This window comes from Camelina sativa, chromosome 19, assembly GCF_030686135.1.
Source record: "Camelina sativa cultivar CO46 ecotype springtype chromosome 19, ASM3068613v1".
NCBI lineage: Eukaryota > Viridiplantae > Streptophyta > Magnoliopsida > Brassicales > Brassicaceae > Camelina > Camelina sativa.
Window position 1 is genome coordinate 24,094,102 of NC_141898.1, and position 27,134 is coordinate 24,121,235.

Here is a 27,134-nt window from a genome sequence, read left to right on the forward strand (position 1 = left end):
CCTTTGGTTGGGTAGCCGAACTGGGGTAATCCAAATTACCTCTTTTTATGAAAAAAAATTTTCGTTCTTAAATTTTAATTACTGTTATGACAAACTAGAAACAGAGCATCACCATATTTAGAGAAGAAAACTAAGGACAAATGGACAATGACATGGTCTTTGAATCGTGTGTTTTCACATTCTGCAGCAAAGGTTGGGTAGGAGTACTAGTTAGCATTAAGGCGTCAGATAAATAAACTTAACCAATGTGTGCTCTATGATCAACAATCTGCTCAAAGCACTCAAACATGGCTAACTAGAAAATGCATTTCAACAAGTTTAGTATAAGCTAATTAATCCCTCATATATTGTATAAACTATGAACTATAAAGCGTAGCTAATCAAATGCATTTTATTTTAAACAGCTTAAGAATAATTTTGTCAGGCAAATTCTGTAAGAGCTTTTTTAATATACAGAGTGATTTACTCAAATGTTATCCAAATTAGGTAATATTATCAGAATCTACAAACAAAGATTTTATTACTAGAATATTTCGGGTATTTTCAAAATACCCAGCATGCCCTTGTTTTATGTTACCAGAAAAAACGTAATTACAAAAATGTCATTGCCACGTCAGACGCCACGTCAAAAACGCTGACGTGTAACAATAACTCAGCCATAACGCGTTACAAAGGTTTGTTGCGGCTGAATTATAGGTATATTCCGGCTGAGTTATGGAAAAAAACATTTGAGTAAGAGCGGACGGCTGAGTTAGAGCATAACTCAGCCAAGCGTTACGACTGACTTATCAAAATCTGGCTGACTTATCAAAATTTGGCTGAGTTAGAGCATAACTCAGCCAAGCGTTACGGCTGACTTATCAAAATCTGGCTGAGTTATGCTCTAACTCAGCCGTTCTTACGGCTGAGTTTTCACCCGATGGTTGAGTTGTTAAAATTTTGGCTGAGTTATCACTACGACACGGCTGAGTTATCACTACGACACGGCTGAGTTACCCTTTTCTGACTGGCTGAGTTATCGTACAACTCAGCCGTGATAGGCTGACTTATTGTTCAACTCAGCCGTGATAGACTGACTTATCGTACAACTCAGCCATTCGACAGCTGACTTAGTAGCAAAAGATTAATTACTAGAATGTTATTCAGTTACGGCTGACTTATTAAACGATACAGCTGAGTTACATAGTTTCAGTTGATGAAGCGGCTGAATTTGGCAGCAATTTCTTTTGCTTTTTAATTACTGTAATGTTTTTTATGTTGTGACTGAGTTATAATTTGTTTGATAGCTGAGTTTTATATAGACTGAGTTACAAATTACTACCTTAAACCAAACACAATATAACCAAAACCAAACAGTTATATTAAAACCCATAATGTTGGAAATATGAACCCTAAACCTCAAACCTTAACCCTAACCCTAACCCCTAAATGTCATGTTTTGAATGTTGTACACATTTTGATCAGACTGTGTAAAAATCAATCTTTGTCTATAATTATTATTTTTTATTGCTTATAATGATTGTAATATTCATTTTTTCATTCTATATTTTAATTTTGAGTTATAATAATTCTAATTTACAAATATTTCATAAGTCAGCCGTTTATGTTGATAACTCAACCATATCAGTCAATTGTTTGATAAATACTTTTATTAAAAAAAAATTTAAAAATTCAAATTCAAATTTTGAATTCCTTTTAAATAAAAAATCGCTAAAATTTCATTTATTACGCGTGTGATTCTTAACAATAAACATAATTATTGTTTGCATCTCCCCAACAATACTTTTTGTATTCTCGAGAAGGTATATAATAAATTAATATATTCGTTGCATAACTCAGCCATAACTTTACCATAACTCAGCCAACCCTCAAATTAGAATGACTAAATAACCAACCAAACCGAACTGAACCGAAAAAAATAATTTTTCTAATTTAGTATTTTTGAATTGGTATGTTTGGTTAATTTCGGTTATATTCGGCTTACTTTCGGTTATATTAGGTTAATCTACTTAATTACAATATATTTTGAGTTATTTATGGTTATATATTAATCTAACCAACCCATAATCGGAAATAATAAAAAAAAAATTGATTTTTAAAAAAAATATTCAAATGGTAATAATATTAGTATATCCATATTACCACCTTAAACCAAACACATTAAAACACATTAGAACTAAAACCAAAAAACAAATAATGTTACTCATCTGAACCCTACATCTCAAACCCTAAACCCCAACCCTAACCCTAACCCCTAAACGTCATGTGTTATATGTTTTGTGAGAATGTGTAAAAATCAATATTTCTCTATAATTATTATTTTTTATTGGTTATAATAATTATAATATTCATATTTCAATTGTACATTTAAATATTGAATTATAATTATATAAATTTACAAATATTTCATAAGTCAGCCGTGTAAGTCAATAACTCAGCCATCACTTATTCACTTTGTCGGAATTTTTTTATTTTTTATTCAAATTTTGAATTCAATTTTTTAATTATTTTGTATAATATATTATAAAAAAACTAACTTTATAAATTTATTACGCGTGTGGATCTGAGCACAGAATTATTGTTTGGTTTCCCCATTTAACATCCATGGGAGATTTTGATATGCACTTCGAATGATATTTTTTCGAAGTAATCATGTGATTGCAGAACTTACAGCCTGTAAAACTGAAAAGTGAAACGCAACCGACATTACTCAAAAATAAAAATACAATCAAAGCTGCCAAATTAGGTCTGTACGTTAGCTTCTTCCTGTAGTCAGCAAGATCCATAACTCTCTAAGCAAAGGTCTGTACGTTGCTCAGGTCAACTGGTGATAAATCCTGGCCTGTCAACAAGTAAGAGGATAACCGTCTCAGAACAATTGATACTAAAAACACATTTATTCATTGCTATAAAAAAAACACGGGCGTAAAGATAGTTGTCATTAACTATCTTCACTAGCTCGGGGAAGTGCCACGAATACCATTCCCTGTAAGAACATTGTAAACAGTTCAGCTACCAATATTTCTCAAAGGTAAATTGCAACACAGAATCTGAAAGGAAAAAGCAAAAAACAAACCTGACTCTCATGGCAAAGGAATTGATATCCTTGTCAAGGGTGTCAAGGAGGAAAATAGCTTGAATAACCATGTTATCCACTCAGTTAACATTGAACTTCACCTTGGCTCTGCTGTAGCTATGAGCTAATCCAAGCTGAGATTTTTCAAGATCACCAGGCTCATAAATAGAAAACGTTTATGAGAACACAAACCAGAGGTTACAAACAAAAAAGACAAGAGAAGGCCTTTAAATACAAAGAAGGATAGCATACCTTTAGGTCCTTGATGAACCTATCAAAATGCTGGCGTACACCCGCTTGCTGGGGTCACCAGGTGGGTAACGCTCATGGTTATGGTCGTCATAGACAATCTTTGAGTAAGGTGTCTTGACAGCTTCCACGGTGGCTGGGACTTGCGAAGCAAAACCTATCTCATTTCCTTGAGCAAGAACTTGGGAAGAGAAACCTGAAAATCGCATGAAACATTAATATATTCACACACTAAGGCAAACTTTGTTTTCGATCAAGTGTTTAACAATACCTAAATATCAAGCAACGTTCAAGGAATGACAATGGAGAAAGGACTACCACAATCACGACTTGGCATTAATGTTATGGTTCTAAAGGAAAACATAAGTACAGAAAAGTGGAATCCATGAGATAAAAGACTAATACTAACAGACTTATTCAAACAATCCTAAAATCAAATTCAATGATAACTAAACTCTATTTAATGCAAAAACCAAGGTAACAAATTCAGTGATCAGATTCCTCTTCATTATTATAGAGATGCTTTCAAAACTCTTAAGCTAATATGACAAACGTAGTTCTCTTGGTTAACAATACTAAATTTCAGATTCTTCTACTGATGCAAGCTCCTGCCTTTAAGCTGCTAATGAATCCGCCAAACAAAGTATAATTAGCTAACATGATATCCCCACAGACGATAAAACATCAATCTCTCTAATAACAATACAATTGATGGGATACAAATGATCAAAAAGGCCCTTTTTCTCATCAAACAAAGGATTATCACGGAACTGATCAATTCAAATTCGATTGATCAACAAAACAAAAGTCAATCTCATTCCCTCTGGACAAAAGAATACAGATTTTTTCCAGCAAGGAGAAGAACGAAACGAAATGGTACCACAAGCTCTAATACAAATCATTCTCTTGATTCATACAAACAAAAAAGAAAAGGTTTCTTTTTTGGAAATCATTCAATTGATAAAAACTACAAACAACAGCAGAAATGAAAAAAATCAATTTAGAGAGTGAAAGGGTTTGTAGATCAGCAGACCTCTTATAAGGCTCCGGTGGTAAGAACTGAAAGACGAGAGATCCGCAGAGGGGACAGATCTAGGGGCGGAAGAGGAGTTACCGCCATCGGAAAGGGTATGGTCACGGGAGAGGACGAAGGAGGTCGCAGGAGAAGATCTCTGCGAAACAGACAAAAGCCTCCTTCCTGCTACTCGCAGCATCTCTGCTCAATGGGGAAAATGGTCGAATCTAGGGTTTCGCTCAGAGCAAGAACACGAAATCCTAAGGTTAGGGATGGCCGGTGCAAACCAAAAAAATCAATCCTTTACAACAAAAAAAAAATTGTTGAGAGCTGAAAGACGAGAGATCCGCAGAGGCAACACCCACGAGAGATAGGTTTTTTTTTTTTTTTTTTTTTGGTTATGAATTGCGGAAACTGTTTGTTTTGCCTTTTCTGACATAAATAAGAAAAATTCAACTGTTTATTGTGAAAAATAACTGCTTACTGACGTAGAAAATTGAAAATGATGTGTATTTTAATTTGCTGATGTGTATTTTCTTTTTTTACTCAAAATTGAAAATAGAACTGAAGAAATAAATTGTAATTACCCCCAAGGCACTAAACATTCGAGTAATTTTCAAAAGATTTATAGATATGAGTAATAAACCAACTTTTGGATAACATTTGCGTAATTCTTTATTAATTCTCGTAATGTTTCAAAATCTCTGTATAACAACATTTGGATGCAACATATACCATTAGCTGAGAACTCTGTAACATTATAATCTCTGTAACATTAACTATATATGCTCTCTACAGCATGAATCCCAAACTGAGTAACAACATTTGGATGCAGCATATAACATCTGCTGAGATAATCATCCAAGATTCTTGGTTCAAGATAGGTTATGCACCAGCTTATCATCAAGTCTTAGACTCAATCAAGGCAAGTTTGATTCACCAAATTAAAACCTATCATCAAGTCCGAGAGGATAGGTTTTTTTTTTTTTTGTTATGAACAGTGGAAACTGTTTGATTTCCCTTTTTGATATAAACAAAAAAAAATTCAACTGTCGATTCTGAAAAAGAACTGCTTATTGACGTGGAAAATCGAAAATGATGTGTATTTTAATTTGCTGATGTATATATATATATATATATTTTTTAATTCAAAATCGAAAAACAAAAGGGGTAAATTGTAATTACCCACATGGCACTAAACATTTGAGTAATTTTCAAAAGATTTATAGATATGAGTAATAAACCAACTTTTGGATAACATTTGAGTAACTCTTTCTTATATATATGCAGTACAAAACGCAACTTCACATTGTCACAACACAAAAAACAAGCTTTTGATCCACTCCAGCTTGCTTCATATTTCTTATCAGACCAACAAGCTTTTGATCCTTTAGCTGCAGACCAACAAGCTGTACAGATCCTTCACCTGCAAAACAAACCTTTTTTTTTTTTTTCCATTGGTTGGTTTTAAAAGAACCATACAAACGAAATTGGAACTGAAATCAAAATTTTACTTAAGGCTTGACAAAATTTGCATACTTCATACATATATGACTTGTTTCGTTTTTATCCTTCAATTTACAATCTCTTCAATATCATCATCTCTTGCACCAAAAAAAAAAAAAAAAAAACAAAGCCTTATGAAAGAATACGAGATGAGATAATGTTTGAAACACAGTCACATGATCAATGGTTAGACTAATTGTAAAGACCAGCAGAAAAACAACACAACAATTTAGACGCTAACATTATGACTTGCAAGGAGGCACGTGTGGTAGCTCAAAAGGAGTCGCTGAGACACGTAAATAAGCAAAGAGATGTAGAGAAGGCACGTGAAACAGAGCAAGAAGAAACATATTGTTGTAACAGCGCGTTGAGAGTTGAGAGTCTAGTGAGTTGTATAGATAGAAGAGTGTTGAATTGAAGAAGTTATGTACTTATTGATGTGTGTGTGTAACAAAGCGTATCGTTTGTTAGAGGAGAGTTAGAAGATCTCTTCAATAAGTCTCCACTGTTAGGGTTTTGATGAGGATCTCTTATAGTATAGATATCAATTTGCAAATTTTCATCACAAGTTTTTGATCTTTTTCAATTTTGTTCTCTCCATGAATCTTTGTTCATATGAACAAGGGTAATTGTAGAGGCACATGAGCGTAATCTATAACGAACCGTAATTAAACCGAGAATTGAGTTGTATGTTTTTTTTTTGCTCTATAAAATCTCTAGCGAACGGTAGTAAACCGGGTAATTGAGTTGTGCCTTTAAAGTAGATTAGATTTTAAATCGCGGTACACGGCAGAATAATTTTCTATAATTAAAATATTTAAATTTTAAGTTACATTTGTTTTTTTGGTCGACTTATATTTATTTGTTTGTTAATATTAATATTGTTTGTTTATCAACTTAATTAATCAACTTAATTAGATGTCTAATATTCTAAAATTGATAATACTAACAAAAATTAATGATATTTTTTAAATTTATACTAATGCTAATCTAAACCGTCTTTTCTTATAATCCGTTACGCAAAATAACTCCGTTTTATGATATTTTTAACATTTATAAGTTTACATATACATAATATTCTTTTTTTTATTAATTTTAATTATATCAATAATCATACTCTGAAATTTTTGAAATGGTGTTAAAATATATATACTTTGTTAATGATAAACCAAGTAAAATATAGAAAATATTATTTTTGAAAAGATAATGTTACTCTAAAAAAAGATAAGTGTTTTTTTTCCTTGGTGATCTCAGTTATTTTGTTGTCTTTTTAAAGAAAAAAAAATGCATAAGAATCTCACATAACTTGACTAGTATCCACATGTATGTATTATAGAGCTCAAATGTCTTTCTCTTTCCACTTAGAGATAACATGTTTTAAACAGTAAATCAAGTTAATTAATAGCTGTAAAAAAATTAGTTAATAATATAAAAATGATAATAAAAGATAAATTAACAAAGTCTATCAAAAGTTGTTTATAAGTGGGTGATATTGAATTCTATGTCTACTATGTCCTCTGAGTGAGTCTTCGGCGGAAAGCTGTGCTCATGACTCATCTTGTCTCTTATATGGTTGTGACTTGTGAGTATGTGACTTATTATCTTAATCGTTGTTTCTCTATTATTTGCTAGTCATCCGTCCTCCTCTTCGTCCTTTCGTGTGGCCAATTCATTGGTTAGTTTTCTAGATTGTCTTGGCTAGATTTGAATCTAGGTTAGCAGAGTTTTAGTGAAATAATTAATTTTAAAGGGATTCATACAATCACATGTACGTTTAAAATAAAACGTATGCAACGTTTCCGTAAGACTGGGAGAGATAAGGGAATTATCAGCATATAGTATATGGACAAACGAATATATCAACGAAACAATTGGCATATAGTGCATATTAATTAGTTAACGAAAAACATAGACATGAGAAAAGAGACGGTGGTTAGTCATGAGTAGAAACTGAAAACTTAATTTTATTGATATGATAGAAAAACAATATACAACACAATGAAAACATACACATTGAATCGTTAGTGATGAGTAGGATTCATATCTTAAAGCAGAGTGACTAATTTACAACGGAAAATAAACATCAAAAGCAAGAGAAGAAATAAAGAAAATATAAAGTAATTTCCATCGATTTCAATTAAGTTTCTTTGCTGGTTGTAAGTATGTTCGGTGCACTCATTTAGCTAGTGAGAGGTTATTTATAGTGCTTTAAGGTTGATTAAATTAGGTATAATATAGAATTGAGAATAAATTAGTGAGCAAGCAAAAAAATCTTTAAAAATCCGACATTTACGTTTCAAAGTAAAAGATTTATGATTTAGGTAAAGAATATTCCAATAATCTCATATGTATAGTTATTTAGTTTCCATTAGATATATTATCTAGATTTTATCTATATTAGTTAGTAGAGATATTTTAGGAATCTAAATGATTTCTCGATTTTAAAATATATATATATATATATATCTATATTATTAGAGTAATTAGTTATGTTTTACCATATATTACTTTTGTTTTTGTGCAATATTTTAAGGATTAGTTTTGTAAATAACTTTTTAAATTACTATAACTAAAATGGTAAAACCCAAAATGTACTTAAAAAATATATATATAAATTATTAAATAGAGAGATTAACCAATTCTCACCCATCAAAGTGGTAGTGGCTCGGCATGTTTGGTACCCCGGAAGAACTTATTACCCCTTCCAACAAACGTACCATTATGCAGTCCGCTCTCCGGATTGAGATGCATCATGGAGACGTACGTGCAGAACTAGGAACAGCATGTAGATCCTTCAGCTGCAAGTTCATAAAAGTCTAAAAACCTGAATTCTTCATTAAAAGTACATACACTATAATACTAAAAGCATACTCATCACATGACGAACCTTCTAAAACACTCAAGGGTTTCCAATTCGTCTCCTTTGGGTCATTGCTCTGTAACTGTCTAGATTTTAAGTTTCTGATCCTCTAGATTTGTGTTGCTCTTGCTCTGTAACTTTCTAGCTTCAAGTTTAATATTATCCTAGGATAAATGCCTGTCGTCAGCTCTTAGATGTGTTTTGGTCTAGTCATGATTCCAGACAAGTGTTTGGACAAGGTCATGATGTGGGTAATCAATACAGGTAAAAGAGGAAGTAAAAAATCTCCACACACTAGCTTTTTGGTGATCTTGAGTTTGTTTGGCCCTAAATTTAAAACACTGGAATCTTTTTGAAACAGATCCTGTGTATTTTCATTAATTCTAGTTGAGAGTGCCTTCTACTAGCAACTTAAATCAAGAAGCTAGGAATGTTAATGGCGCCGCATCCTGATCACTAGGTTCAACTTTACTCCCTAGAGTTAGTGAGATAATTAGAAAAGGTTGAAGTGTTCTTAAAATCCAGTTAATCATTTTTGCTAGAGCTTGAGGAGTAGCAAGTGCATTGTGCAGACTAGATTGAGTTGGTTTGTTTTTGTTTACTTTTTTTTGGAGTTTTTTTTTATCATCGTTGAATTTTTCATTATCTGGCTGAATCTTTTTTATACAAATATAAAGTAAAATCCTATGACATGAACTTTTTTACCAAAAAAGGAAAGAAAAAATTCTAGCACATAAAGCGTAACACTTTTCTGGTTATGGAAATCTTTAAAAGAGAACCGGACTAAACCTAGAATTAAGTTGTGTGTTTAATCATTAAGTAGCTATTAAATAGAGGAAAGGTCACCAATACTCGAACAGCAAAGTGGTGGTGACTCAGCATGATATTGGAGTCTCACCAGGGTTCGAGAACTATATTAGTACCCCCGTTTGAGAAGGAGTATCCTCTCTAACTGCTGCTTCCATCGAGTATCGGTGGAAGAGTCCGACCGTCGGACTGAAGTATAGTCATGGGACTAGCTTCCAACGAGTATCGTTGCTCTGTCTTGCTTGACCGGGAACAGAAGTCTTGATGATGGATCTTCTCTGAGGAGAAGAATCTTGGTCGGGGAAGTCTATCACAGAGAATCATTGCCTTTGGTGGTAGCCGAATTGAGGTTATCCAAATTACCTCTTTTTGTTACAAAAAATCATTCTTTATTTTGATTAAGGACAATGACATGGTCTTTGATCCAATCTCACATTCTGCAGCAAAGGTAGGGTAGGAGTACTAGTTAGTCTTAAGGCGTCAGATAAATAAAGTTAACCAATGTGTGCTCTATGATCAACAATCTGCTCAAAGCACTCAAACATGGCTAACTAGAAAATGCATTTCAACAAGTTTAGTATAAGCTAATTAAGCCCTCATATATTGTATAAACTATGAACTATATTAAGCCTAATGAAATGGCCGGCCTATCTTTTTTACAGCTTAATGAGTTTCTACTGTAGATACTAAGTACTGTAAGGAATTAGATTCTATTTAGTTATTATACAAAAGATGGAACTGAAAATCAATAAAAGCAAAGAGGCACGTGTGGGTAGGTCAAAAGGAGTCGCTGAGAAAGCACGTGAAACAGAGTTAAAACAGAGCAAATAGAAGCAGAGAAAGCACGTGAAACAGAGTTAAAACAGAGCAAGAAAGAAACATATTGTTGTTGTAACAGCTTGACACTCTAGTGAGTTGTGTATAAATAGATAGAAGAGTACTAAATTGAAAGTTATGTATTGATTGATGTGTGTGTGTAAGAAAGCTTATGGTTTGTTAGAGGAGAGTTAGGAGATCTCTTGAATAAATCTTCATTGTTAGGGTTTTGAGTTTGTTGTCTTTAATTAACAAGTGATAAGAGAGAAGAGTTCATATATAGCTTCAAACTTATCACAAGTAGTAACCATATCCACCTTTTCAGATTCAAATCAAGAAAGACAGAGAAACAGTGCAAGGTTCTCGAAATGCTAGCCTCCACTCACCCATGATTGTGGTGAGTAACTTTTCGTATATGCTACACATATTTCGGCTTCTATGGCGAGAATGAGAGGAGGAGATTTGGGATTATTATAATGAGCATGAGACCAAGTTGAATAGCTGAGTTTGGGTAATGTGTGATCTTTGTGTATATGTGTGATTGAGGTTTACCTAACTGTCTTCTGTATGCTTATCACATATTCACATCACTGGTTGTCGTTGAGCTTTTCATTCATAATCTTGTTTTATACAAAGATGAAGTATAACAATAACAAAAAAAATTCCTAGGACATGAACCTAACAATTTTCTGGTTATCGAAATCTTTACAGCTGGACCGTATTAAACCGGGAATTAAGTTGTGGTCTTAAAAGGCTAAAGCATTAAGTAGTTATTAAAGAGAAAAAAGGTCACCAATCCTCAGCCAGCAAAGTGGTGATGACTCAGCATGATATTGGAGTCCCACTATGGTTCGAGGAACTCAATTCTTAATCATGCTTGTGCGTCACGCATTAAGGAACGTTGCGAACTCAAAAAATTAGGGGAGGCTAAGGAAGTGTTGCAGATTCCATCTATCCTCTTCCTTTCCCCTATTCTGCGACTCCTGTGTTCACCATCTTGATGTCATCCACACATATGTGACGATCGATTTAGAGATGCTGAACAAAGAACCGGGACTTTATATGTTAGAAAGGTTTTAAGTAGTAATTAATTAAATAAATTATTATCAATTCCGGCCTAGTAAAGTGGTAGTGACTCTGCATGACTAGAGAGTTTCACCGGGGTTCGGAGAAGCAATTGGTATCGTAACAAGGATTGTAAGTCTATCACTGAGAATCATGCTTTCAGTGGTAACCGAATTGAGGTAATTCAAATTATCTCTTTTTTTTTTTTTTTTTTTTTAAAAACAAACTATTCTTAATTTTCTGTAACTACAAAACTAGGAACCTCCGCAAAACCTGATGTTAAGAGAAGAAACTTAAAAAGACACTGTCCTCTTTTGAATATTTTGTTTGGCTTTTGAGATGGACCAGTTAATTAGTCTTAAACGCATCAGATAAATATATAGAAATTAAACTTCTTAAGTCTTAGCCAATGCTATGGATTAATTCATCCTTCCCTCAAGTCTTACCTCCTTAGTCCGTACTTTGTTTCCAACTCAATATCAATTCAACGTACCTGATGATCAATGCCGTAAATCACCAGCTTAAGCTTTCCACCATAATTCATCATTTTAGACTCCTAAAGTGTTGGTGCGGGAATTGACACCCCCGACATACCGGTCTAAACCCATTAAAAAACCAGTTGCTTAACCGGAAATTCATCTTGGGATTGGATTCTGTCTTTGAACGAAGATCCGAAAGAATAGATAGGCCCAGCCCAAGATCGAATTGCCAACTTCCTAAATCGCCTTCAGACCAACCTGAAGAAAAGAAGGAAGTTTCCTAATTGCAGTTCGACTGATTAGGAAAGTAAACATAAATTGTAATATATGAAAACATATAAAAAGGGGATGCCCCTTCTTTGTAATTCATCTAGCAATTAATACAAAAAACCTAGTTCTTCATTGTTCTTGAGCGAGAACCCTAACTTGATTCCCAAGAGATTTCAATTCTTCATTGTTCTTAGCTTTAATCCAGTTTCTTTGAGAGAATTCTTCTGTGAATTTGTTTCCCCCTTCAAACAAATTCATTGTGTGAAACCCAGTTTCTACAATTGGTGCCGTCTGTGGGGACGCAAAGTTCTCAAGTTACTTCTCTAAAAAGATTCCTTTGAAACTTGTCTAAGCAAGAAAGACCATGTCTCCAGCATCCAACAACGGCGTCACCAACACGACCGCTCTTCAGCAAGAAGACCTAATCACTGGAGCTACCAGTTCGCAAGGTGTCATCACGGATCCACCCACCGCTCCAGCTGCGCCTACTCCACTCATCTATGTCCGACGTAACCTTAACATGTCAGAAAACCCAACAGACGACTCGGCGGAACCCTCAACCGAGAGAGAGGATCTCGAGGCTCCTACCCATGGAACCAAGGGGCCTGACGGAGAACTACCCGTCGATGGATCTGATGCCAGACAAACTTCAGCAGTGCAAACCATGCAACCTTCTCAACTCGTCTCAGTGGACGACCTCCGGAACGTGTTCGGAACAATATCTAAAGATCTCTTTCAGATGATCTCCGATACGAACCGATGGATGGATGCGGTAGAACGCTGCGCACCCCCTCCGCTTCCGCAGGATATCATGCCACAGCAAATGTCCCGTAGGAACAGTCCGCTACGCCGACATCTGTTTGACAAACCTCCGCCCTCGGCCTACCGATCTCAGAACCGGTACGTACCTTCGGGGATGCAGCCCCATATCGGACAATCCTCCGAGGGCGATCTGACGGTGGACCCCCACCTTGAACTGGAGCAAATTCATTCCAAAATTTGGGATATGGGATCGCTCCTCCATCGCGCCGTGAGCTCGGCTCCAGAAATCGATAAGATGTTCGAGGCCACACAGTGGACCCCGTTTACAAAACGAATCCTAGAGATGGTCGTTCCGGCCGTACCTGACCATGTTCATAGAGAAATACACCAACTTTTTGGTCACCGAAGACATCGCGATCGCCGCCTTCAAAAAGGGACTAATCCCCGGGTCATCCCTACAAGTGGACCTCAATATTTGGGAAGCCAAGAATTTAGATGATGCACTTCATCGGGGATCTCGGTTTGCATACGTCAAAGAGGACGAGGAGAGGTGAGTCACAAAATCCCCCACCCACGTATCCGATCTCGATGAAAGAAAAAAATCGAGACAGTTACCAAGAGCCTCACAGGCATCACGACCCAAGGGACCCTAAGCGCGGTGTAGTCCATGCGATTTTCGAGGACACTGGGGAGGATAAGCAGGCTTCGAACGCATGAGTGGAATTATATTACGATTTCCATATGGTCTCGGGCCATTGCACGGCTGAGTGAAAACATCTGTCTAATTATCTATTTGGTAAATACTTGTCCGGTGAGATCGAAGCTGTCTATCAACCCAAAGCCTTCCGCGACGGAAGAAGGGGTTGTGGTGGAAGACCTGGACGACCCAACCCGAGGCGAGGTGTAACGCCCGCGATCCTGAATAGGATCGTAGGCCATGGCTTGGTCCGGGATGGAAGGGGGATCTCGGACAAGTCGGGAAAGAGCTACTCGTTAGCTCGGTCAAGGGGAGAAAACGAGCCAAGTATGGGACAAGTATTGGTCAGCTCCGGACAGCTCTCGGCCAGCTCTGGATAGCTTGAGGCCAGCTGCGGTCAACTCGGCCAGCTAGTGTCAGCTCGACCAGCTGCCAGGGAGCTCGACCCAGCTCGACCCAGCTCGACCAGCTGAACGACAGTGGACAGTTCACTGACCAGCTGGGAGCTCGGGACCGAAAGGGCACGGCCTAATGGCCATGGCCGAACGGATACGGTGAGCGTACATGAGCGAACAGGAGTGAATGAACGGATTCGTCCGAAGGGTGCCTTTTGGGGCCAAAACCGCGGCCCAGGACCCTATATAAAGGGGGCGATCCTCTCATTCTGAAGACACGTTCGGATACAGAAAAAATACACCAAAAACTCGAGAGTACGAGTAAAGATCAGGAAGAAGGCTCCGAGTGATAAAGAGTTCGGCGAGAAGGGTAATAAGGGTCGGAGGTACGGTACAGTACCGTCCATATAGACTCTGGGAATTGGGGTAGTGCATCAAACATAAGCATAAGTAATGCTTCAGATGGTCCGGTTGGTCGGAGGAAAGGGGGTGCGGCTCGGAAGTGGATCGGGAACCACCAGGTTCGCCGTGAACCAACCGAACTGATGCGCATGCTACCTCCCTACCGATCAGCGTACCATCCGGGGTGTCCAAGTACGGACAATTCAGGCGGAGAAAAGTAAACGCGGCTCGACGGTTGGACATGGATCGGTACAGACCCCCAGTACACCATCCGAACTGATGCGCGGGATAACTCTCTACCGGCCGATCTCTGTACTGGACGGTTAATAGTACCTAGCGTGCATTGCATGACATGTACAGCGGGAAAGGGAATGTTATTGATGCCTACTTGGTTTCAGGAAAGGAGGGTGATCGCGGGAAAGGAAGTGCTTAGGCGCGGGACTCATGGCCGAGAAGATAAGTGGTGGTGTGAAGGGTAGATAGGATCGATTATACAGCTTGTTCTAGCTTATTATGCAAACTCATAAGTTGTATCGAATCCTTTGATTACTTAATGAATATCGAATGTTTATTACTCTAAGTATTATATCATAAGGATTATGTATGAATCACAGAATGTGCAAACGAACATTATTTTAAAGGAATGGGCCCTAAAATATGACTAAGTAGTGTAAAGGGACGGGAGAACCTCTCCGGCCATAGATGGCCGGGGAGGGGGTCTTTCAAGTTAGTATCAGAGCATGCTTGGTTCTAGGACCGGTAGTTCGGGTTTGGGGCATCACCACTCATCGGCTTCATGGGATCTCGCGGTAGTTGTTCTTACTGTTTTCAGTATATTAATTTAGCCGTGACTAATGCATAATTTTGCAGATGGGTAAGAGCAGCAAGGAAAAGAAAAGGAAAGGCAAGGAGGTGGCCGATGGGACCATGGACGCGGAGACTATGGTCGATGCGGACGTAGGGAATACGGACACCCTGATTGCAGCCGGACCTGAGGCTGGAGAAAAACAACCGGATAATGATAAGCCGGAGAGTAGCGGAGCTACGGACGTGAATAGGCAACCGAATGCTGTACCATCGTCCCAGGAACAGTGGGAAACGATGAAAGCCATGATGGCACAGCTGGACGTGCTCACAAAGGCGTTGGTACCGGATCCTGTGGTACCAACGGTACGTAGCAAGATTGTTGCGGGGACCATTGGGGTAGGTCCTGGAGATTCTCCGAGAAAGAGAAAGGACTACCTTGATGCACTGGAGCATGTCACGAGGCTAAAAACAAAACATTTCCCGGGTAGTACGGACCCGATTGTGGCTGACGAGTGGAGGAGTCGACTGGTACGGAACTTCAACTCCACTCGCTGCCCGGAGGAGTATCAAAAGGACATTGCTGTCCATTTCCTGGAAGAGGAAGCCCATGACTGGTGGGTATCAGTGGAGAAACGTACAGGTGGTCAAGTCCTAACCTATGCGGACTTTGAGATAGAATTCAACAAGAAATTCTTTCCCCCGGAGGCTTGGGACCGACTGGAAAGCGAGTACCTGAACCTGGTACAAGGGGAGATGACGGTACGCGCGTATGACGTTGAGTTCAGTCGCCTTAGGCGCTTTGTGGGAAAGGAAATTGAGGATGAGAAAGCACAAGTACGTCGCTTTATCCGTGGACTAAGGGTGGACATCCGCAACCATTGCGTGAACGGAGTCTTTAACTCGGTCGTGGAAGTGGTGGAAAGGGCGGCTATGATTGAAGCTCGGATAGAGGAAGAGAAACAGCTCAAACGCGAGAAAGTTTCTTCTCGTTCGACTCACCCAGCCAAAACCACCGACCGAAAGAGGAAGTGGGACAAGGTGGATAACGCAAGGTCTGAACCCAGGTATGGGGAGTGCAAGACTTGCGGAAAGTACCACAGCGGTTCTTGCTGGAAGGCCGTGGGTGCATGCGGACGCTGTGGAAGTAAGGACCATGAGATCCGAAACTGTCCAAGGATGGACAATGGCAATGGGCCAAGGACCTGCTACTTGTGCGGGAAGGAGGGACATTTTAAGAGGGAATGTCCAAAGCTTAATCAACGGGGAAACCGTGGCGAGGAAATTTTACCGCCACCACCAAAGAGACAGGCTGTTGCACCATGCGTGTATGAGCTGTCTGAGGAAACTGCCGATGGGAACTACGGGGCGATTACTGGTATGTAACGAGAACCCTTTCTTTAGTTCAATTCGTGCATTACATAGCATCATGGTGCATGTCTATGGGGGATAAGGGTACTTAGCATTCTAGAGGAATGTGTAGGGACCTTAAGTATAGGTGGTGTGGAAACACACACCTTGTTTGATTCGGGGGCCACACACTGTTTTGTGAGCCCAGAAATGATAGGGAAAGGTGGGTTCCAGAGAGAACCAAACACCGAATATGGAATGGTCCGAGCAGCCGGCGGGCAGGTGATGTTCCCGTACGGTGTGGTTCACGGCATCTCGGTCATTGTCAATGGTGTGGATATGCCTACTGACCTAATCATTGTGCCACTCATGAAACATGATGTTATCTTGGGGATGGACTGGTTGGGAAAGTACAAGGCTCACCTTGACTGTCACCGAGGGAGAGTAAATTTTGAGGGAAAGGAAGGAACATTGAGATTCTAGGGAATAAGATCAACTTCGGGAAGTTTGATCATCTCAGCAATCCAGGCGGAAAGGATGCTGGAGAAAGGTTGTGAGGCGTACTTAGCCACAATCACAACAAAGGAAGTTGGGGAAAATAAGGAACTGGATGAGATTCCGGTAGCCAATGAATTTGCCGATGTGTTTGAAGCGGTACGGGGAGTGCCGCCGGATAGATCAGATCCATTCACCATCGAGCTGGAACCGGGGACGACCCCTATATCTAAAGCGCCTTACCGGATGGCACCGGCAGAAATGGCGGAGTTAAAGAAACAATTGGAAGAATTGTTGGAAAAAGGGTTTATCAGACCAAGTAGTTCACCTTGGGGTGCACCGGTCTTGTTTGTGAAGAAAAAAGATGGTAGCTTTAGGCTATGCATTGATTACCGGGGGCTGAATAGGGTTACGGTGAAGAATAAGTATCCATTGCCCCGGATAGACGAGTTGTTGGATAACCTCCGAGGTGCAAAGTGGTTCTCAAAGATAGACTTGGCCTCGGGGTACCATCAAATTCCGATAGAGCCATCGGACATTCGGAAAACGGCTTTCCGGACGAGGTACGGTCACTTTGAGTTTGTGGTTATGCCGTTCGGATTGACCAATGCACCGGCAGCCTTCATGAAGATGATGAATGGTGTCTTCCGGGAATTCTTGGACGAGTTTGTAATCATTTTCATTGATAACATACTTGTCTACTCGAAGGATTGGGAGACTCATCAGAATCATTTAAGGGCAGTTTTGGTGCGGTTAAGGGAACAAGAGCTTTTCGCGAAATTAAGCAAATGCTCGTTTTGGCAAAAGAGTGTCGGGTTCCTTGGACACATTGTCTCGGACCAAGGAGTATCCGTGGATCCAGAAAAGATCAAGTCGATAAAGGACTGGCCACGTCCGAGGAATGCCACCGAGATAAGGAGCTTTCTTGGGTTGGCTGGATATTACCGAAGATTCGTCAAAGGCTTTGCGGGTATGACTCAGCCAATGACGCGATTGACAGGGAAAGATACCAAGTTCCTATGGACGGAGGAATGCGAGAAAAGTTTCGCAGAGTTAAAGGCAATGGTCACAAGTGCTCCGGTACTGGTGTTGCCGGAAACGGACGAGCCGTACATAGTGTACACTGACGCCTCTATAACCGGGCTAGGTTGTGTGTTAATGCAAAGGGGCAGTGTAATCGCATATGCTTCAAGGCAACTGCATAAGCACGAGAGGAATTACCCAACGCACGACTTAGAGATGGCCGCGGTGGTGTTCGCGTTGAAGATTTAGCGTTCATATCTCTATGGAGCCAAGGTTCAAATCTTCACCAACCACAAGAGTCTGAAATACATATTCACCCAGCCAGAGTTAAATCTAAGGCAAAGACGGTGGATGGAGTTTGTCGCAGACTATGACTTGGATATTGCCTATCAACCGGGAAAGGCGAATCAAGTTGCAGATGCTTTGAGTAGGAGACGCTTCGATGTGGAAGCTGAGAAAAATCAGGAAGCATTGGTTAATATGCTGGGGACCTTGCATTTAAATGCATTGTCGGGAGAAGTGGAGCCATTGGGCTTAGGGGCAGCTGATCAAGCGGACCTACTTAGTAGAATTCGTTTGGCTCAGGAAAAGGACAAGGAACTAAAGGGTTGGGCGGAGAATAATAAGACTGAGTTCTAAACATTGAACAATGGAACCATTGTGGTGAATGGACGGGTGTGTGTGCCACAAGGTAAGGAACTAAGGGATGAAATCCTAAGGGAAGCGCACCAGTCTAAGTTCTCAATCCACCCTGGTTCGACCAAGATGTATCGCGATCTGAAACGATACTATCACTGGAAGGGAATGAAAAGAGATGTGGCCGCGTGGGTTGCCAAGTGTAAAACCTGTCAACTCGTTAAGGCCGAGCATCAGGTGCCGAGCGGTTTGGTCCAAAGTCTACCCATGCCGGAATGGAAATGGGATCATGTGACCATGGACTTCGTGACTGGGTTGCCTATGAGCAAGTGGAAACACGATGCGGTCTGGGTAGTGGTTGACAGATTGACCAAATCTGCACACTTCATCGCAATCGCGGAAATGGATGGGGCCGAAGTGATCGCGGCCAGGTACATGGAAGAGATTGTCCGGCTTCACGGGGTACCGGTGAGCATTGTCTCAGACCGTGATACACGGTTTACCTCGCTATTCTGGAAAGCTTTTCAAAAGGCCCTGGGAACAAGGGTGAACTTGAGTACAGCGTACCACCCACAGACGGACGGGCAGTCCGAAAGAACAATTCAGACGCTCGAGGATATGTTGCGAGCATGCGTACTGGATTGGGGTGGAGGCTGGGAAAGTTACTTGAACTTGGTGAAATTCGCATACAACAATAGCTACCAAGCTAGTATCGGAATGTCGCCTTATGAAGCGCTATATGGCCGAGCATGTCGAACGCCTTTGTGCTGGACGCCGGTTGGGGAACGGACGTTATTCGGACCCGGGATTGTGGATGAAACGGCCGACAAGCTAAGGTTCTTAAAAATCAAGTTGAAAGAAGCCCAAAACCGACAGAAAAGTTATGGGGACAAGCGTCGGAAACAGTTGGAGTTTGAAGTGGGTGACTTGGTGTACCTTAAGGCCATGACCTATAAGGGAAAAGGGCATTTCACTAAGAGGAAAAAGTTGAGCCCAAGGTACGTTGGTCCGTACAAGGTACTTGAACGGGTAGGTGCGGTGGCGTACAAGCTGGAGTTACCACCAAAGTTAGACGCTTTCCACAAGGTGTTCCATGTATCTCAACTTCGGAAATGCCTAAGAGAAGAGGATGAAGTGGTCGAAGATGTTCCGGCCGAGTTGCAAGAGAACTTGACCGTGGAAGCAACACCTATTCGGATCATCGATCGAATGGTAAAGGAAATGCGCAGGAAGAAGATGAACATGGTAAAAATCTTGTGGAACTGCGGCGGACGGGAAGAAGCTACTTGGGAAACTGAAAACAAGATGAAGGCTGATTTTCCTAAGTGGTTCAAGGAGATGGGTGAAGATCAACTTGATCCGGATTCGGGGACGAATCCCCTTCAAGGGGGGGAGACTTGTAACGCCCGCGATCCTGAATATGATCGTAGGCCATGGCTTGGTCCGGGATGGAAGGGGGATCTCGGACAAGTCGGGGAAGAGCTACTCGTTAGCTCGGTCAAGGGGAGAAAACGAGCCAAGTATGGGACAAGTATTGGTCAGCTCCGGACAGCTCCGGGCCAGCTCCGGACAGCTCTCGGCCAGCTCTGGATAGCTTGAGGCCAGCTGCGGTCAGCTCGGCCAGCTAGTGTCAGCTCGACCAGCTGCCAGGGAGCTCGACCCAGCTCGACCAGCTGAACGACAGTGGACAGTTCACTGACCAGCTGGGAGCTCGGGACCGAAAGGGCACGGCCTAATGGCCATGGCCGAACGGGTACGGTGAGCGTACTTGAGCGAACAGGAGTGAATGAACGGATTCGTCCGAAGGGTGCCTTTTGGGGCCAAAACTGCGGCCCAGGACCCTATATAAAGGGGGCGATCCTCTCATTCTGAAGACACGTTCGGATACAGAAAAAATACACCAAAAACTCGAGAGTACGAGTAAAGATCAGGAAGAAGGCTCCGAGTGATAAAGAGTTCAGCGAGAAGGGTAATAAAGGTCGGAGGTACGGTACAGTACCATCCATATAGACTCTGGGAATTGGGGTAGTGCATCAAACATAAGCATAAGTAATGCTTCAGATGGTCCGGTTGGTCGGAGGAAAGGGGATGCGGCTCGGAAGTGGATCGGGAACCGCCAGGTTCGCCGTGAACCAACCGAACTGATGCGCATGCTACCTCCCTACCGATCAGCGTACCATCCGGGGTGTCCAAGTACGGACAATTCAGGCGGAGAAAAGTAAACGCGGCTCGGCGGTTGGATAGGGATCGGTACAGACCCCCAGTACACCGTCCGAACTGATGCGCGGGATAACTCTCTACCGGCCGGTCTCTGTACTGGACGGTTAATAGTACCTAGCGTGCATTGCATGACATGTACAACGGGAAAGGGAATGTTATTGATGCCTACTTGGTTTCAGGAAAGGAGAGTGATCGCGGGAAAGGAAGTGCTTAGGCGCGGGACTCATGGCCGGGAAGATGAGTGGTGCTGTGAAGGGTAGATAGGATCGATTATACAGCTTGTTCTAGCTTATTATGCAAACTCATAAGTTATATCGAATCCTTTGATTACTTAATGAATATCGAATGTTTATTACTCTAAGTATTATATCAAAAGGATTATGTATGAATCACAGAATGTGCAAACGAACATTGTTTTAAAGGAATGGGCCCTAAAATATGACTAAGTAGTGTAAAGGGACGGGAGAACCTCTCCGGCCATATATGGCCGGGGATGGGGTCTTTCACGAGGTCTAAAGAACAATGATCCTTCAAACAGTACATCGAACGATCATCAACACCCACCGCCCGTCGCGTAACAGAATAATCCGGCACCGGCAGAAGGACTCCCAGGACCGCCAAAGCGCCAAAAAGGACAGCAAGTTGAGCGCACAAAATCTCCCCCTCAGGGGTCGCATCTCCATGATTATCGGACAGACGGAGGAATGCAAGGATTCCGTTTGGGCTCTGAAAAAGCAAGCGCGCCAAATCTGTAGCGTTCAGGCGATCTCCGAGGAAGAACCATTCAGGACCGACCCTATCACGTTCACAACCGACGATACCAAAGGGATTCATCATCCTGATAATGATCCCCTGGTTGTCGAAGTTAAAATAGGTGAATTCGAAGTTGAGCGGGTTTTAGTCTATATCGGCAGCACAGTCAACGTCATGTTATGGCAGACGTTAGAAAAGATGGGCGTTACACCAGAGCAAATCAAGCTGCAGTCCAAAACGCTGACCGGTTACGACGGGATAGCCAAAATACTGATGGGCGATGTGAAGCTGCAAGCCCGAGCTGGCGGAGTCACCCGTAAGACCAAATTCGTGGTCATAGACGCACCACCGATCTACAACGCCATCTTGGACTCGCCCTGGATCTATTCGATGCAGGCGATCCCTTCGACCTACCACCTCTATGTTAAATTCCCAAATGCTACCGGGATTTACACGCTTTATGGCAATCAAAAGATGGCCAAGACCTGCTCCGTTCTCGAGAAAAAGCAAAGGCAGAAAGAGGAAGCATAGCAATTACACAGCGGGGATCACCTGGCCGATCTCCATAAACTGGAGCGATATCTGTTAAAATCCACGGGGTGTCGAATTATTCAGGTCAACATCGATGATATAGATCCCTCACGGACGGTTGGGATCGGAGCCGAACTCGAAGATCGGATCAAGATTGAACTGATTACTTTCCTGAAATCCAGACCTTGACGTTCGCCTGGTCCACTAAAGATATGATCGGGATAGATCCCTAGGTCACTTGCCACAAGCTGAACATTGATCCCACGTTCAAACCAATCCGGCAGAAGCGCCGATGCCTAGGATCAGATCGGGTGAAGGCCGTACAAGACGAAGTCAAGCGACTCCTCAAAGCTCACCAGATAATGGAGGTACAGTACCCTGATTGGCTGGCAAATCCGGTTATCGTCAAGAAGAAGAACGACAAGTGGAGAGTCTGCGTCGACTTCACTGATCTCAACAAAGCTTGTCCAAGGGATTGCTTTCCTTTACCGAATATCGATCGTCTCGTGGAAGCCACCGCGGGGAACCAGCTACTCTCGTTCATGGACACCTTCTCAGGGTACAATCAGATCGCGATGAACCCCGCAGATTGTGAGAAGACCACATTTATCACGAACAAAGGGACTTATTGCTATAAGGTAATGCTATTCGGGCTAAAGAACGCAGGGACGACTTACCAGCGCTTGGTTAATATGATGTTCGCCGACCTAATAGGACGGAAAATAGAAGTCTATATCGACGATATGCTAGTCAAATCTCTGATCGTGGAACAGCAGGTCCAACACCTCGCCGAATGTTTCGACATCCTGTATCAATTCCAGATGAAGCTAAACCCAACCAAATGCACATTCGGTGTAACCTCGGGAGAGTTCTGTGGATACATCGTGACCGAACGAGTCATCTAGGCGAATCTAAAGCAGATTGAAGCAGTATTGGGACTCCCATCCCCGACCAGTAAGCAAGAGGTTCAACGCCTGACAGGTCGAATAGCCGCCCTCAATCGGTTCATCGTCGGATCTACGGACAAATGTCTTCCATTCTACGAGCTTCTCCGAGGAAACAATGATTTTCAATGGGAGGACGCCTGCGAGATTGTCTTCCAACAACTTGAAGAATACTTGACCAGCCATCCGGTACTCGTCAAGCCTGAGGAGGGGGGAGACATTATACCTCTACGTCTCTATCTCTAGCTCGACATTCAGTGGGGTGCTGGTCTGAGATGATCGCGACGATCAGCGACCGATCTTCTACACAAGCAAGGCTCTCAACGACGCAGAAACACGTTATCCGACCTTAGAAAAACTTGCCCTTGCTTTAGTCGTCGCTGCTCGGAAAGTCCGACCTTATTTCCAGTCCCATTCCATCGTCGTCTATACTGATCAACCACTCTGAACTGTTCTTCATAGCCCTCTTCAGTCTAGGCGAATTGCAAAATGGGCAATCGAGCTAAGCGAGTAAGATATTATTATCGCTCTCGCCCGAACCTAAAATCGTAGGTCCTAGCAGACTTCATCACGAAGTTGTCTCCTGAACTCGAAGAGGCCATTCCCAAGGAGGAACATTGGACGCTGTTTGTTGATGGCTCTTCTTCCAATCAGGGATCCGGCGTAGGGATCTGATGTGTCTGTATTTTATAAGATTTTAACCATAGTTTTGGTATTTGTTTTGAGTCTTTTATTGAGTCAAAGTGTGCTTTTAGAGTCTTTTTAGTGTTTTGTGAGTCTGCATAGGTTCTAGGCTACTTTGGAAGGAAACTGAGTGTTTTGGGGATGAAAACGTACATCTGGAGCCAATTTGGTGAAGACTGATCGGGCTAGCAAGCAGATGGAGCAAACACAGAAAAAGCATCCAGGATCGGCTGATCCACATTCGGGATCGACCGATCCCGTACCCGGCTCAAGTTTTCCTTTTTTTGTTTTACCCGACTTTTAGGGTTTTATTTTGATATTTAAGTTAGAGGCTCGGCCTCCAGAGACATAAGCTTTATTTTCTGAGACTATTTTGTATTGAGAGCTGGAGGAGAAGATCTCTAATCCTTCTTGACACTTTGGAGAAGATTTCTAAACCCTATTTCTTATTTCTCTTTGCAATTCAATTATGTTTTCTTCATCTTTGATTTGCTGTTCTTTGATTTCCATGTTTGAGTAGTTTTACTGTTAGGTTTCGGGTTTCAAAAAGGGGTTTTATGATTCTATAAACTTAGGTTGTTAGATTTGGGATTGATCTTTTGTGTTCTTCATCTATAGTTGTGCTTAATAATTAAACTAGATAAGCTATCTAGTTTATGATTGTAGGTTTAATTCATCTAGGCATCAAAAGTGTTTTTGAATTGCTTGAAAAGAACATAGGTGAGCAAGCTGATCCTTAGCCAACGAAAGTTGAAGTTAAGGCATCTTGTGAACAAAATCAAACTTGAACTTATTGCTTGTTAGGATTGCTAGATTCAAACGACGGTTTAGAATTTAATCAATTCCTTGCATAGATAACTAATTCTGCGACAGTAGGTTAGTTTTACATTCGTGATTTGAGTTCAAGAACAGTTTCTAATGCTTTCCAATCTATCATCTAAATTTGTGATTGTAATCCCCTAACTGATTCCCTACGTCCAATATCCTTCCTTGATTGCAAAACTCTTATTTATTTTCTGTTTTTAATCGGTTACTTGAAGCACAATCTTTCTTTTTGCCTTAGCTATATTCAAATCTATACAATTTCATAGTGCATCGCTTGGTCTCTGTGGATTCGATCCTGAAGTGTTACAACGAAACCACTAGATCGCGGTGGAGTACACATTGGGTTTAATTGACCTGTTGATCAATTTGGCGCCGTTGCCGAGGACCAAAACGATTGCCTTTGAGATTTTAGAATTGAGTATAGTCTAAGATTTTTTTTGTTTTTACTAACTATTATTATTTTCTCTTTTTGTAGATTAAAAAAAATAAAAAATATTTTTGGGGCCATGGATTACGATGACTGGCAGCAGGAAGAGGAGACCACATTTGATGAAGACATTCTAGATGAGCATTATGTGGATCCACCGTTTGATGAGAGTGTTCTTACACCAGATCAAAAAGTTAGGTTGGATGAGCTTTCCATGGAGCATCCAACAACAATAAGAAGGAACTTAGCAGCAATGATCCGGTTGAATCTCATCTCACATCGAGCAGTACTTGAAGGGAGGGAGCCCACTTTCACAGAGATTAGGGAAGCTCATGCTTGCGAAAAGGTAATATATTGGGTTCCACCAAGCCAAATAGAAGGTACATGCGTTTCCACCCTTGAAATTCATGATTTTGAGGATATTCACATGCCATGCATTGAAGAGGTGACTTCTAGTTTGGATACTCCATTGCTCATTGATGAATGCTATGATTTGATATGTGAGTCTCAACGTCTAGACATGTTAAGAGCAGAAAAACTTGCTAGGGATTATCATGAAATATGTTTTGATATTGAATATCATTGTGCTTTGAATGTTCATGATCTCAAGTTTGAGTTTTCAATGCCTGATGTATCTAGCTCTCTTCTTGAAGAATCTTACCTAGGGTGTGTTCTTGATATTGATACAATTATGCATGAAACAAAGGACCCTGAGGTGGATTATATGAATGAGGATATTGTGTTTTATGAAATTAATGGTGATGAAGTTGATTATTTTGTGAAAACCTCGTTTGAACCTGAAATTGACTTTATTTTTCCATTAAATGCATTTGATCCTCATGAGCATCCAACCATCAAGGAATATTTCAAAGTATATGCTACATTTATAGTAAACTTCCTTGATGTGTATTTTATCGTTTTGCCATGGATAATTGTGTGTTACTTGACACATATTGTTTATTTCATTAACAAGAGAAGGACTAAAGGTCCATTTGCTCAGCCTTTTGATACTCATGATTAACATTTTGTGTTGAGCGGTCAAGCTATAGACCTTAAATAAGCGCTTATGGGAGACAACCCATGGGGTTTGTACTGGCTTACCCTTTAATTTTTAATTGTCTTAGGATTTTGGTTTGTTTTAGGATTTATTATGGTGAAATCACGTCTGGTGTTAAGTGTTTTCAGGAACAGGTTCCAAACGCAGAAGATGCGAATTGTTTTGTTGTTCTCGGAGCTTCAGATCGGTCGATCCTCCTTACAAATCGATCGATCCCGGTGGTTTTCTGCGGGTGTCTCTAAGTTCAATAATGTTGCAGATCGGTCGATCCCACCCTGAGACCGATCGGTCCCCACCTTTGCCAACACCACTCCAACACCAGATGCAAGATCACCCGTTTTTGTTTCTTTTCCTTAGTTTTTCTTTTTCTTTATCAATTTTCTTATTTTCTTTGTGGGATTCATTCTTTTTCTTGGCTTTGCTTTCACACCGGGACGATGTGAAGTAAGTCCGGGGGAGGGATGTTTCCAAGTTACTAATGTCGTTTTCTTTGGTTGTTTTCTTTGGATTTTTCTTTTCTTTGAGTCTTTTTATTTTCTAAAAAAAGATATTGGGAAACTATGCTCATTTCTAGGAATCTTTTGCTTTGAGTGAACACTCTTATGATTGCTTTAGTACTTTTAATTTTTGAATTAAGGTTGGAACGAACATGAGCAGGCTCAATATGCCCCAAAAGACCCTCACCAAAGAGAACATTAAGCTGATCGGATGTTGTCTCTAGTTTTGAAAGGATTTAACCGGATTTAACTTCTTGCCTTGGGACTTAGTATACATCGAACAAGACTCCTTCCTTCAAGCCTTACAACATATGCAAATCCTCACAATGATCGATATTCCCTCGGTGAGACCACACATTTTCACTAATCTGATTTAGAGAGACAACAATGGGGATACTGAAGGTTCTTTGAGGTTGTGGAGTTCAGAGTAGGGAGTGTTGATCCTAATCATGGGCAGAGTACAAAAAGTAGTTCTTAATTTGATTTGAT

General features: G+C 40.8%; 1 protein-coding gene and 2 long non-coding RNA genes across 4 annotated transcripts; 1 reads left to right on the plus strand and 2 right to left on the minus strand.

Annotated features, from left to right (window-relative positions):
• Window positions 1-2,521: 2,521 nt before the first annotated feature.
• Window positions 2,522-4,774, minus strand: LOC104767159 (uncharacterized). Of its 2 annotated transcripts, none has more exons than XR_015590867.1 (5): window positions 4,359-4,774; window positions 3,329-3,521; window positions 3,077-3,210; window positions 2,947-2,986; window positions 2,522-2,842 (listed from the first exon to the last, which is right to left on the minus strand). It is a non-coding gene; the product is annotated as an uncharacterized LOC104767159 (long non-coding RNA). The 2 variants fall into 2 exon arrangements; XR_015590866.1 differs by having other exon boundaries at window positions 3,077-3,234; window positions 4,359-4,755.
• Window positions 4,775-5,548: 774 nt separating this feature from the next.
• Window positions 5,549-6,014, minus strand: LOC147920942 (uncharacterized). Its single transcript, XR_015590632.1, has 2 exons — window positions 5,880-6,014; window positions 5,549-5,779 (listed from the first exon to the last, which is right to left on the minus strand). It is a non-coding gene; the product is annotated as an uncharacterized LOC147920942 (long non-coding RNA).
• A 5,215-nt stretch (window positions 6,015-11,229) lies between these two features.
• Window positions 11,230-26,722, plus strand: LOC147920943 (uncharacterized). The gene is made up of 2 exons (XM_087500615.1): window positions 11,230-11,573; window positions 25,140-26,722. The coding sequence occupies exons 1-2, from the start codon at window positions 11,548-11,550 to the stop codon at window positions 26,110-26,112; spliced, it is 999 nt and encodes a 332-aa protein (XP_087356741.1). The 5' UTR covers window positions 11,230-11,547; the 3' UTR covers window positions 26,113-26,722.
• The last annotated feature ends 412 nt before the right edge of the window (window positions 26,723-27,134 follow it).